This window comes from Octopus sinensis, linkage group LG1 (genome assembly GCF_006345805.1).
Source record: "Octopus sinensis linkage group LG1, ASM634580v1, whole genome shotgun sequence".
NCBI lineage: Eukaryota > Metazoa > Mollusca > Cephalopoda > Octopoda > Octopodidae > Octopus > Octopus sinensis.
In genome coordinates this window covers 205,549,565-205,564,258 of record NC_042997.1, presented here as the reverse complement: position 1 = coordinate 205,564,258, position 14,694 = coordinate 205,549,565, and the positions used below count along the sequence as shown (strand labels likewise).

Sequence of the window (14,694 nt, the reverse complement as noted above, 5' to 3'; positions counted from 1 at the left end):
TGTCTACTGCACTATTCTACCACCACGTAACTCTAGGTCTGGAAGGGACTTTGCACCATCCAGACTTGGTCTGTGGCACTCAGCAAGATGTCCCGTAGGAATTCCCAGCTACCTTCTATGTTTGACGTCTGAAGCTCCTCCTCCCTCTCATCAAATTTCTTGATAAGGATGTCCCTAAATCTCTGACCACGTGAAGAGTTCTTTAGCTTCCAAATCCTTCTTTTCTGGATTGGTCTGTTTCTTGGAGTCCTTCTGGCCTCAAGCCTAAAGTCACTAATGATTAGCTTACGCTGAGGGATACACTCTTCACCCAGGAGGGTCTTTGTATTTAAGAGCGACCCTGCATCCCGCTGCCTGGTGAGGATGAAGTCTATTTGGCTAGCGGAGTCTCCTGGCTGATAGGTTATAAGGTGGCAGTCAGGCTTCCTGAAGTTAGTGTTGCAGATTAAAAGGTTACATGCATCACAGAATTCCAGTAGTCTAGTTCCCTCATCATTTCTGGTGCCAATACCATGGCCACCGTGTACCCCAGTGAAGATACCCGATTCCCACCCAACATGCCCATTAAAGTCTTCACCAACAAAGATGAGGTCCTTGCCACTAGTCTTTGAGGTAGCCTGTAGAAGGGTATCATAAAAGTGGTCCTTCTGATCATTTGGTAGCCCCGCATGTGGGGCATAGGCGGAGATAATCATAGCTGTGCCACTCTGTAGGACTAGCCTGAGCTTAAGCACTCTATCGCAAACCCTGACAACCTCTATGACCTTATCCACCCATTTCTCCGCAAGGAGAATGCCTACACCCCCTACCCCATCCATGTTACCTTGCCAGAAGACTTTATACCTATGTTCCTTGCCTGTGAGGACCCTAGCTGAAGCACCTCTTGTATGCAGCATACATCAACCCGTCTTCTCTCAAGCATCTCTACAATCTCACTAGACCTACCTTTCAGAGTACCAACATTGACAGTGCCAACTCTGAAAACTGGGATGGAGATGTGGGGGGAGGGGTGCAATTCAGCACCTGAAAAGAAGAGGGTTGTTGTGGTAGTGGTGAACGTTTTTTAGGCATTTTTCGTCTGATCTCTCTTCCGACCTGAAAACATTCAAGCATTTAGGCATGCTAAGGTTCTGGCCCCTGCCTACTGCAGGGGCTGGTGTTAGCAGCATTGTGAGCATGAGCAGCAGCATTGTAAGTATAAGCATTAAGGTCATTGATGGTGTAGATGTAAGCTCTGTGGTAGAAATACTGAAATTGTAGGTGTTAGTAGTATTCTAAGCAAGCATTATTGTCATTGAGCAACGTGGTTTAAGCAGTGTAGCAGAAACATGAATATTCTAGAGATGGGCTGGGGGGTTCCAGCAGGGAGGAGAGTGGGGGGAGGAAATGGGGGAGAGAGTGCAGGTAATATAGAGGAGCACCAGTGGGGAGGGGTGTTAGGAGAAACGATGACAGGTAGGGGTGGTGGCAGGTTCAAGACAAAATTAAACGTAGGATATCACGAGAGGGGGGGACTGGAAGGTGGGGAAGATAAGCAGGGGTAATACATAGTGAAATAGCGTATTGAGGAGGAGGGGTTCGAGGAGTAGACACCCATAATGGTGGTGGGAGAAGGGATATCCGGTGTAGATGGAGAAATATATAGAGAGATATCGGGTATTGGTGGTGGGGGTGGGAAAGGGCGGGTGCACCGCGAATGGCGAAGTTTTGATTCAGGAGAGAGCGGCAGATGTATGGAAAGAGAAGAATTAGGCAAACGGGGTTTGAAGAAACAATGTCATAGACAACGGACAAATTATCGTAGAGAGCGAAGAAAGGACAAAGTAATATGGAGAAAGGAAGAAAGAAGGAAAGAAAGAAGAAATTATCAGCACATAGGGATGAATTATTACGAGATAGGACTAAAAAAGATTATATTTTTGGGAGACAATCGAATGGCGAAGTTTTGATTCAAAGGAAGGAAAGAAGAATTTATCAGCACATAGGGGCGCAAAGGAAAGAAAGAAGAAATTATCAGCACATAGGGACGAATTATTACGAGATAGGACTAAAAAAGATTATATTTTTGGGAGACAATATCAACAACAGTTTAGCTCACGAAAAGAAGCAACATGCAGATTAGTAAATAGATAATACATTTTTTAGTGTTAGAGGCGAATGTTGTACGAGTGGTCAAGAAGTGAAAAGAAATTCTTAGCTTATCTAGCTTCGGCCATCACTGCTCGATGAACTATTATCTTTTATCTTCTTCTTTTATCTTTTACTTGTTTCAGTCATTTGACTGCGGCCATGCTGGAGCACCGCCTTTAGTCGAGCAAATCGACCCCGGGACTTATTCTTTGTAAGCCCAGTACTTATTCTATCGGTCTCTTTTGCCGAACTGCTAAGTGACGGGGACGTAAACACACCAGCATCGGTTGTCAAGCAATGCTAGGGGGACAAACACACAAACACACACATACACACACACATATATATATATAAATATATACGACGGGCTTCTTTCAGTTTCCGTCTACCAAATCCACTCACAAGGCATTGGTCGGCCCGAGGCTATAGCAGAAGACACTTGCCCAAGATGCCACGCAGTGGGACTGAACCCGGAACCATGTGGTTGGTTAGCAAGCTACTTACCACACAGCCACTCTATATATATATAGAAAAACTATTATATAGATAGAAAACTATTTTAGAGATAGAAGACTATTATAGAGATACAAAACAATTGTATAGATAGAAAACTATTATCATCATCATCGTTTAGCGCCCGCTTTCCATGCTAGCATGGGTTGGACGGTTCAACTGGGGTTTGGGAAGCCAGAAGGCTGCACCAGGCTCCAATCTGATCTGGCAAAGTTTCTACAGCTGGATGCCCTTCCTAATGCCAACCACTCCGTGAGTGTAGTGGTCGCTTTTTATGTGCCACTGGCATGGGGGCCAGGCGAGGCTGGCAACAGCCACGTTCAGATGGTTCGCTTACGAGCCCCCAGCACTGGTATCACAGCTACAATTTCCATTGATGTTGATCGATTTTGATTTTGATTCTGATTCTCACTTGCCTCAACAGGTCTTCACAAGTAGAGCTTTGTGTCCCAGGAAGGAAAGGTATGCATAAGTGGACTGGCTACATCCCAGGTAGTGGCCATGGGTTATGGTCTCACTTGTCCTGCCGGGTCTTCTCACGCACAGCATACTTCCATAGGTCTCGGTCTCTAGTCATTTCCTCAGTGAGATGTAAAGTTCGAAGGTCGTGCTTCACCACCTCGTCCCAGGTCTTCCTGGGTCTACCTCTTCCACAGGTCCCCTCAACCCTTAGGGTGTAGCACTTTTTCACAAAACTATCTTCATCCATTCTTGTGACATGACCATACCAGCGCAAACGTCTCTCTTGCACACCACATCTGATGCTTCTTAGGTCCAACTTTACTCTCAGGGTACTTACACTCTGTTGAGTATGAACACTGACATTACACATCCATCGGAGCATACTGGCTTCATTTCTTGTGAGCTTACGCATGTCCTCAGCAGTCACGGCCCATGTTTCAGTACCATGCAGCATGGCTGTTCGTATACATGCATCATACAGTCCGCCTTTTACTCTGAGTGAGAGGCCTTTTGTCACCAGCAAGGTTAAGAGCTCTCTGAAATTTGCCCAGGCTATTCTTACTCTAGCAACACACCCACCCCCTCTACTGACTTGGTCACCTAGGTAACGGAAGCTATCAAGTATTTCTAGTTTTTCTCCCTGGAATGTGGTGGAAGTTGGTCTCTGCGCATTTTTAGTGTTTATTGCTCCTGAGCATCTGCCACATACAAAAACTATTTTCCTAGTTAGCCTTCCTTTGACATTGCTGCACCTCTTATGTGTCCATAGCTTACACTTGGTGCATCTTATAGATTTTCTACCTATGCCTTTTTGACAGATCGAGCAGGGCCATCTACCTGAAGGCGTTTGTGATTTGTCTACCTTCCTACTTATTAGGACTTTGGTTTTAGCTAGGTTGACTCTGAAGCCCTTCGATTCTAATCCTTGCTTCCGCACCTGAAACTTCTCTAGTTCTGATAGTGACTCAGCAATTAGAGTAAGGTCATCAGCATAGAGGAGCTCACAGGGGTATCCTGTCTTGAATTCCTCCGTTATTACCGGGAGGACTATGATAAATAGGAGGGGGCTGAGGACTGAACCTTGGTGGACCCCAACCTCTACCCGGAATTCCTCACTGTACTCGTTGCCAACCCTCACCTTACTAGCAGCGTCCCTGTACATGGCTCGCACAGCTCTCACTAACCATTCATCTATTCCTAGTTTCCTCATTGACCACCAGATAAGGGATCGGGGGACCCTGTCGAAGGTTTTCTCCATGTCAACAAAAGCCAGGTACAGGGGCTTACCTTTGGCTAGGTATTTCTCCTGCAGCTGCCTTACCAGGAATATAGCATCAGTGGTACTTTTCCCTGGCATGAACCCAAAATGCATCTCATCTAAACTAACTCTCTCTCTAATTAGTTGGGCTATGACCCTCTCCGTAACCTTCATTATGTCATACATAATAACAATAATAATAACAATAACAATAATAATAACAACAACAACAACAACAATAACTATAATAATAATAATAATATTAAATGCCCTGATGCAGTACCAGGCAGTGGCTCTCATGGCTTCTAATCTTAACTGATTGGAAGTGTTATCATGTTCATTGTTTCGTTTTGGTATAAAACATGGGCTACAGCAAATATTCTGCTCAATACCACTGATTTGCTTGTCAGTTGTTTGACCTTAACCAGCTGAGCATGTCCCTTAGTGGCTGATGATATGTGCATCTCTGATCACGAGCAGAAGTAGCCATGTGTTGAGAGGGATTCTTTGGCGTTTGAATAATTCACCTCTGGAAACATGGGTGTTTCGTTCAACATCCTTAAACAACCCTTATTCAGGAACCGTTTGAGCAGGATGAGTAACTTGACCAGAAGAAAATTCTAACTGGGCCCCATCTGCAAGGTCATGTGCTGTTTATCTTGATATGAGATCACCATGTCACGCACATATGGTTGTGATGCATGTGCCTGGTTTATCCTTATCAGACAGGTAGTCATGATGGGTATACTGGGCTTCGTATATTTTACCCCAGTGTCACTTTGATGGCATGCACTGCTCTCTCACTCAATAATAATAATAATAATAATAATAATAATAATGATAATAATGATGATGATGACGATGATGATGATGATAATAATAATAATAATAATAATATCAGTTTTTCACTTTCATGTACCTTACCTGTTTTCTTTCCAAAAAGCCACTGACGCCACGTTGATTCAGACTTGGGTGCAGCTTACATAAAAGAGTGAAAATGTAGAACAATAATATTAATGATGATGATGATGATTTCATTTATTTGCCACAAGTGCGAAAGTTGAGGGAGACAATACAAAGACAAAGTCTGGTGGTTTACATATAATAAAGAAAAAAGAAAAAGGTATACACTGGGAAAGAGGAGATATATACATAGCATACAGAGGTATAAAAAACCAAGTGGGAGACAGGATGATCAGAGATATGGCCCATTGACCGAGATTTCCCTGAAACCCCAAGACCAAGTCCCTTCTCCAATTCCTTCTCTCTGACTCACAGGTCTACACTTAGAGAGGTACCATCCACTCTTGCCATTTTTGCAACTTCCATCCATCTTTTGATAAACTCACTCGAGGACAGCACTTCCATCTCCACTTTCAATTTCCATTGAAAGAAGTCAATGAGAGCTCTACCAATGAGGAATGTATCTGTCCTCATGCCCTTCAGCTTGGTCCACCAAACAAACTCTTTCACCACAGCCACCAGGCAAAGAAAAACTGCCTTGCCTGGCCAATTGAAGGAGGGTATCACTACAGACTTGGTTGACAGATGGATCCGTGATCTGTCTCACATGTGACAGTAACTGTTCAACATAACCTCACAAGTCAACAATGCTTAGACACTGAACGAGGGTGTGCAGAACGTTTGTATCACTCTGTGAGCATCCCGGACAAGTCTGTCTCACAGCACATCCATGCCTGTAGAGCTTATCTCTAACCGATGCTCCCCCATAGCACTGCCAAACCAAGGACATCTGGAAATTATCCATTCCGCAGCTTGTCTCCTGGACAAAGCTGCAGACTTGGGAGAAGAAAAAAAACCAAGACTGGGCACCTGGCACCTAGAATGTCGTCAGGTGCTCACAGCCCTCTACCTGTCAAGCAGTGGGGGTCAGTGGATGTTCTACTTTAGAAATTTATAGAGGATTAGTGGTGAGAAAGAGTAATGATGTTCTCATGTAAACTCTGGGTGTCGATGAGAATTGAGCAAAAACCTTGAGAAGTACATGGAACAAATAGGGGCTGCAATAAGGGTGGAGCACTTGCAGAAAGCAGCACTGCTTGGAATTGCTCAAATATTCTGGAAGGTGCTCAAAAAATAAGAGGTGTTACCTTAGTTCACTGGTAGTGAACAGTTGACACCGCAGTACATCTCCAGCATTAGAAGCTGTGCAAAGGCAATAATAATAATAATAATCAGAGTACCAGCCTTGACAATGGCTGGACATGTTTTTCGCTGCTTTGACTAGTCAGCAGTTGAAGACACAGAAACATTAATACAACCCAGAAGGACAACTGAAAAAATAACTCTCAAAGACTGGAATATCTACAATTTCCTGCAAGTATTTTAAATTTCTCTCAAAATAAGAAGCTTACATACCTACAGTTTTCGAACACACAAACAATCAGCTTTAAAAACTTTAATATCTACAACTTCTGTGAATACCTATCCTTTCCTTTCTCCCTGAGTATTCGAAAATGCAAACATCCTTTTTATGGCAAAAACACCACAGTCTTCTCTGATCAGACATACAAACAGACATCTCTAAAAAAATTTAGAAATTTTAATATTTACAATTTTATGCGAAAATTTTATCTTTCTTTTTACCCTGAATACCAGAACATGTAAACATGCCTTTTATTGTAACAACACAAATAAATGCACGATAAAAAACAAAAAATTAAGGTAAGCACCTGCCAATATATACAAACTGCACAATTACAAAAACTGTAAACCACAGCAAAACGTATAAAAAGAAAAGAAAAATTCCAAAGAAAAAAATTCAAAAATTCAATGTGTGTGTGTGTGTATTACTCTGTTACTCTTTCACTTGTTTCAGTCATTTCACTGCGGCCATGCTGGAGCACCGCCTTTTGTCAAGCAAATCAACCCCAGGACTTACTCTTTGGAAGCCTAGTACTTATTCTATCGGTATCTTTTGCTGAACCGCTAAGTTACGGGGATGTAAACACACCACCATCAGTTGCCAGGTGATGTTGGGGGGACAAACAAAGACACACAAATATGTACACACGCATACATATATATATATATACATATATACGACGGGCTTCTTTCAGTTTTCGTCTACCAAATCCACCCACAAGGTTTTGGTCAGCCCGAGGCTATAGTAGTAGACACTTGCCCTAGGTGCCATGCAGTAGGAATGAACTTGGAACCATGTGGTTGGTAAGCGAGCTACTTACCTCAAAGCCACTCCTGTGTCTATGATATATATATATATAAAATTATTTTTTCTATCAGTAACTAAAAATAGAACAAGGTGAATAGGTTCTTTTTCAAGGCCAAGGTCATCACTCTCATTGATCGCTAGTAGTAGTAAACTCATTTGACCTCTGCTGATCCCAAGGGTGGGAGGCCTCTTTTGTCTCCTTATTGCACAGGAATGTCCATTGCTGATCTCTTCACCATCTGCCAAATCTATTTACAGACCTGTAGAATTTAATCTGTTCACCAAGCTGTCTCCCTTGCTCCTACTATTCCCTTAAACACTCACATATTTATGATCATCTCAAGTACAAGACAAAAGTTGAAACTAAACAACATTCAATAATACCTTTTAATAATAAATAGAATTAATAATAATGATGGTAATAATGATAATAATAATAATAATTTAGCCAAAACTGAAGTCGGGTCAGAGGAAATATTAACAATGACAAATATTAGTAGAAAAAATGAAAATAATAATAACACAAGGAAGTGGTTGGAATCTCCGTATGCTCTGATTGATGATGCATCTAGTGATGGTGTCACAATAAAAACACTGGTAATTGCATAACCTGATAATGGCCACCTCATATGAGTGACAATGACAAAAATATTGTGAATAACGATGGTAATGAAACTGAAGCCCTTGATGATGACAGTGATGACAGTGTTGCACCCAGCAAGCTCAGAGATACTGGTCCGACTCCAGCCTGTCGTTATCCAGTAAAGGAGTAGCACACACGGCGTAGATGGAACAAACAAATCAATGCCGTGGTCATGGGGTGTTGCAGTTTGAGTAACTCCAAAGATGAAAATGGTGTTCATCTTAGGGGATACCAACAATGTATGTATGATCAATGGAGAGAAAGAAGATTGTTTCAACTCATGGAACAGAGATTATGTGATCAAGCTAGAGCAACAAGAAAAATTCGTTGGTTCACAGAAGTAGAGCTTGAAGCTCTCAAAAGATGGGTATTGGAAAACAGCAGCAGAGGAAAATACAGTTCCTACTGGTAAAAGAAATCTCATAGCAGAAAACAGAGGTGAAATTTCTAATAAAGCACAGGAATGAGAGATATATACAGGGGTTGGACAAAATAATGGAAAAACATAGCATCATAAGTTTGAAATATCTATAAAACCATCAAAAGCTTGTTTCTTTTTATGTTTTTTTTTATTTAGTATCTGTGTTGCTTTATATGTTTTGCTAAAATTGCTATTTATTTTCAGATATCATCAGAAAAAGGTAATTAAAATGACAGATCTATCAGACTTTCAAAGAGGTAAAAATAGTTGGTATTCGTATGGCAGGCATTAGCATAACGGAAACAGCCGAAATGTTTGGTGTATCAAGAAGAACTGTCTCAAAAGTAATGCAAGCCTTTGAGAAAGAGGGAAAAAATTCCTTGTCGAAACAAAACTCAGGAAGAAAAGCAAAACTTTCAGACAGGGGCTGTCAGACTCTTACGTGAATTGTTAGAAAGAATCACAAAAGTACAGCTCCCAAAATTACTGGAGAGCTTAATGACCACCTCGAGAACCCAGTTTCCACAAAAACCGTTCACCGGGAACTGCACAAAGCCAGATTTCATGCAGGAGCTGTAATCAGAAAACCACTACTTTCAAAAACAAACGTTACAAAGCGTTCAGAGTGGAGTAAAAACCTACAGAATTGGTCCCCAGAGCAATGGAAGAATGTTATTTTCTCGGATGAGTCATCCTTTGCCTACTTCCAAACACCAGCTGAGTATACGTGTGGAAACAGCCAAAAGAAGCATTTGACTGACTGCCTTCTTCTAGCTGTTAAACATGGAGGAGGATCTGTGATGGTCGTAGGGGGGTGGCTATATCTTGGAAATCCGCCAGCCCAATGGTTTCCTTTCATGGCAGAATTAATAGTCAAGATTATTTAAGTATTTTATCCAATCAAATTCAACCTATGGCTGCGGAACAGATTCCGGAGGGAAACACAATCTTTCAGGATGATAATGCACCAATTCACACAGCTAAAGTTGATACTGAATGGCACAAGGAACATTCTAATGAAGATGAACATCTTATCTGGCCACCACAGTCCCCCGGATCTCAATATTATTGAACATTTATGGTGCATTTTAGAAAAACAATTAAGGAGTCAATATCTTCCACCATCATCACTCCAAGAACTGGAGACTGTTTTAGCTGAAGAATGGACAAAAATTTCTTTGGAAACAAGTCAAAATTTGTACCAGTCCATACCTCATAGAATTCAAGCTGTAATTACTGCCAAAGGCAGTTCTACCCCATATTAAAATAAATGTTTGAAATGTTAAGGTGTTTCCTTTATTATGTCTAACCCCTGTAGATGGTCAGGAGGAAGACAATAAAACTAATGGTGACATGAGAGATAGGAAAAAGGCAAGGTTAAAGGTGAACAATAGCAACATTATTTGCAACCTTAAAAAGGTTGATCGATGGAAATTGAACCAAGAAACGAAAAATGTCAATGAAATTCTGAAATACATCAGAACAAACAACATCACAGAAACAAATAATTTGATCAAGGCAGCAAGTATTGTTGTAGCAGAAAATGTGGGTGTTGATGTCAAGAAAAAGAAACATAATGGGAGTGACAAAAGAAAAGATCCATGGTGAAAAAGAAGAATACAGGTGGGGTTAGATATGCCCCCGAAGGAAATCCCTGTGCTAGACTGAAAAGAGTAAGGGAAGCTTAAAAGCAAACAACAATACAGGGTACTGAAAAGGAAGTATAATATCGAAAGAAAGGGCCTGAAAGTAGTAATGGAGGAACTGAAGCAGTGCTTCATTGCCAAGAAAGCAAAGATGGTAAGATACAACCAAAGAATGAAGGGTTACCAACAGAATAGGTTATTCAGATCAGAAGAGATTCTATAAAGAAATAAATGGACAGTGTACAGATGAAAAGTTGATACCAGATAACAGGTTTTGGAGTGACATCTGGAGCACAAGAAGGATGCTGAATGGTTACAAGAACTGAAACAAACAGTGGTCTGTCCAAAACAGGCAGAACTTGCCATTTCAGTTAGGGAAGTGAAGGAAATCAGCAAAAAAATGAGCAACTGGAAGGCCCCGGGACCAGATGGAGTTCAAGGCTACTGGATTTGGTGAATGTCATGCATGAATAGCTGCACAACTCAACACCTTGTTAAATACCATCCAAGGAACATCAGAGTGGTTGACATTGGGTAGAACAGTGCTGTGCCTGATCAACATTAAAAATTGGTAGACAATTACAGGCCGATATCCTGTCTACGATTTATGTGGAAATTATTGACTGGAATACTTGCAGAGTCAATGTATGACCATCTGGAAAGAAATGGAGTCCTGCCACATGAGCAGAAGGGCTGCAAGTGTAAGTGTAGAGGTACAAAGGATCAACTCCTGATAGATAAAACTGTGCTCAGAGACTGCAAGAGGAGGAAAACTAATTTAGCCATGTCATGGATCGATTATCGTAAGGCATACTACATGGTCCCACATTCTTGGATTATGGAGTGTATGAACCTATTTGGTATTCCATCGAATGTTGAGCGATTGCTTGGAGAAAGTATGGTGAATTAGAGGACGGAACTGACAGCATATGGAAGAAGTTTAAGGACAATAGAAATCAGGAGGGGCATCTTGCAAGGGGACTGTCTGTCCCCACTGATCTTTGTACTGTGCTTGATACCACTAACACTGATTCTGAGGAAAGCAAAAACTGGGTATGTATTCAAAAGCCGCCAACAAAAAGTTGACCATTTGTTATTCATGGATGACCTCAAACTGAAGCCCAAGTCAGTTCCCTCATTGATACGGTGTACACCTTCAGTGCTGATATCAGAATGGAGTTCGGACTCAGGAAGTGTGGTGTGTTAGTCATGAAGAGAGGCAAAATAAAATGTATGGATCAGCTAATGATACCATCGGGGGAGGTTATGAAGCAGATAGAAGAGATGGGCCAGAAGGACTTGGGGAATTTGGAAATGGATAAATTGATGGAGAACTGATCCTTAATTCGAAATTAAATGGATCCTTAATTCGAAATTAAATGGATGGAATAAGATCAAAGCCATCAACAGCTGGGCGGTTTCACTCTTCAGATATGGAGCAGGGGTAATCGCATGGACAGAAGATGAACTAAACAGCTTAGACAGAAAGATAAGGAAGTTGCTAACAAGATATGGGACATTCCTCACAAAAAGTGACACAAACAGACTGTATATACCAAGTAAAAGTGCGACAAGAGGACTGATTGGATGCGAACACAGCATTAGAGCAGAAGAAAACAACATAGCATGGTATGTAAAAAATGCCACAGAATAGCTAATATTAGAAGTAAGAAGGCAGACTTGTAGGATGAAAGATTGCAAAGATAAAGCACTCTACAAGAAATTGAAAACGAATGAAACTGAAAACAGGTGGGTAAAGAAAAGAATGCATGGTCAATTTCATAGGGATGCTGAAGATAAGACAGAGATAAAAGATGACTGAGGATGACTAAAAGTGATTTAAAACCAGGAATGGCAGGTCTAATCTGTGCTGCCCAAGATCAGGCACTAAGAACAAACTACATAAAATACAGAATAGACAACACAGCAGAAAGTGATAAGTGCAGAAATGGTGAACAAAATGGTGAAACCATGTGCCATATTACCAGTCAATGTACGCCACTAGCCCAGAAGGAATATAAGAGATGCCACAATATAGCAAGGCTTGTCCATTGGACACTTTGCAACAAGTATGGATTTGACAGAGCAAAATATTGGTACGACCACAAACCCAAAGGCATCATTGAAAATGATAAGGCAGAGATCCTGTGGGATTTTCTGATTCAGTGGGACCATGAGATTGAAAATTGGAAGTCGGACATAGTCTTAATTGAGAAAGAAAACAAACTATGCCGGATCATAGATATCGCATGCCCAGCTGACAACAAGGTATGTGAAAAGGAAGAAAGAAAATTCAAGAGATATGACAGGTTAGCTTAGGGGGTTAAGCAGTGTTGTCACTAGAAAAGGTGGTAGTAGTACCAGTAATTGTCGGAACTCTGGGAACAGTGACTAAATATCTTGAGAAGTACATGGAATAAATAGGGGCTGCAATAAGAGTGGAGCACTTGCAGAAAGTAGCAGTGCTTGGAACTGCTTGAATACATCTCCAGCATTAGAAACTGTGCAAAGACAATAATAATAATAATAATAATCATTTTGTAATTGTGCATATATATAAAAATGTATACACACACACACACACACACACATATATATATATATATATGTATGTATGTATGTATGTATGTATGTATGTATGTATGTATACAAATTTTTTTTGTCATTCTATATATGCATATGTATGTTCTAAAAATGAGGAAAGCAAAACATTGTGAAACAAAAATATGCATATAGCAACATTCGAGAGTGGTCGATGCCAGTGCTGCCTGACTGGCTCCCATGCTGGTGGCACGTAAAAAGCACCATTCGAACATGGTTGTTGCCAGTACTGCCTGACTGGCCCTCATGCCGGTGGCAAGTAAAAGCCACCCACTACACTCTCGGAGTGGTTGGCATTAGGAAGGGCATCCAGTTGTAGAAACACTGCCTGATCAGATTGGAGCCTGGCGCAGCCTTCTGGTTTGCCAGTCCTCAGTCAACCTGTCCCACCCATGCCAGCATGGAAAGCAGACGACGACGACGATGATGATGATGATTAGATATTTCAAATAATCCTTTTTTATTGTAGAAATTAAAACTCAAACAGTTTTCAACTGAACATCTTGTTGTAGATATTACAACGTCAAAAATATTGTTTTTTTCTCTTGTTGAATTTTTTTTTCTTCTCTTCCTTTCTTTCGTGTGTTATGAAGAAATATAATGCAAAGGTATTGTTATATATCGAAATTTCTAAATTTCTAGCAGCCAATTGTATGTAGTGACACTGTAAAGACATCTATTCATAAATCCAGGCAGATTAGTTTGTTAGCACAACAAAATATTCCATTGGTGCAAAATGAGTGAGATCAATGAAATAAAGGTAGGGTCATCATTGGTCAGTTTAACATATAGACAAAAACCTCTTGAATTTTATCCCTTTTCGTTCCAAAAATTAAGATTCAAGATGCTTCTAGAAACCGCAAGACCATTCGGTAGAATGATATAAAAACCGAAAATGTTAAGGGATTTGGAATGATCTTTGAGATGCCACACGAATCTTTGTCAACCGATCACTCATTTTCATCCTTTATGCTATAAGTGAGAAATATCTATTTTGATGTTTCATAATGTCACTTAAGCATTTAACAAATGGCTTTATGTCATACTAAAATCCTTCCTTTCAATTAGTTAAGGATAACAATCTAGCTAGTGTAAATTAAATAATCTACACTCTCCTAGATTTAATACTAGACACATTTAAATGCCAAATAATATAGGGTTTCTTTATTACCTGCCTACCTTTACTGTGCTTAGCAAAAAATAAAAGATATTTTAAACTCTCTTTACTCTCTACTCTTTTACTTGTTTCAGTCATTTGACTGCGGCCATGCTGGAGCACCACCTTTAATCGAGCAACTCGACCCCGGGACTCATTCTTTTGTAAGCCCAGTACTTATTCTATCGGTCTCTTTTGCTGAACTGCTAAGTAACGGGGACATAAACACACTAGCATCGGTTGTCAAGCAATGCTAGGGGGACAAACACAGACACACAAACACACACACGCATACATATATATATATATAAATATATACGACGGACTTCTTTCAGGTTCCGTCTACCAAATCCACTCACAAGGCTTTGGTCGGCCTGAGGCTATAGTAGAAGACACTTGCCCAAGGTGCCACACAGTGGGACTGAACCCGGAACCATGTGGTTGGTAAACAAGCTACTTACCACACAGCCACTCCTGTCCTTTTAAATCTTCCGTAAGGAATATTGCATGTAAAAATTGTATTAGCCAAATATCAGTTTGACCGAACAAGTCAACACCTTATAGATATCCTCTTCTAAATTTAAGACATTGATTATAATATCGATAATTTCTTTTTATAGTTTTGTTTGTTAGAAATATAAAGTAAATAAGTATAATTAATGAAGTAACTT

The 14,694-nt window shown here is 40.6% G+C and overlaps 1 protein-coding gene across 4 annotated transcripts in view; it reads right to left on the bottom strand.

Annotated features, from left to right (window-relative positions):
- LOC115209594 (protein mono-ADP-ribosyltransferase PARP14-like) overlaps positions 1-14,694 on the bottom strand; it is a 140,928-nt gene that overhangs the window by 30,418 nt on the left and 95,816 nt on the right. For 3 of the 4 annotated variants that reach the window (XM_029778036.2, XM_036508689.1, XM_036508683.1), the window contains one exon: positions 5,288-5,341. The exons of the other annotated variant lie outside the window; for it this stretch is intronic. In XM_029778036.2, coding sequence (XP_029633896.1) covers positions 5,288-5,341 — 54 coding nt within the window. The remainder of the gene's footprint in view (positions 1-5,287; positions 5,342-14,694) is intronic. 4 annotated transcript variants of the gene reach the window in all.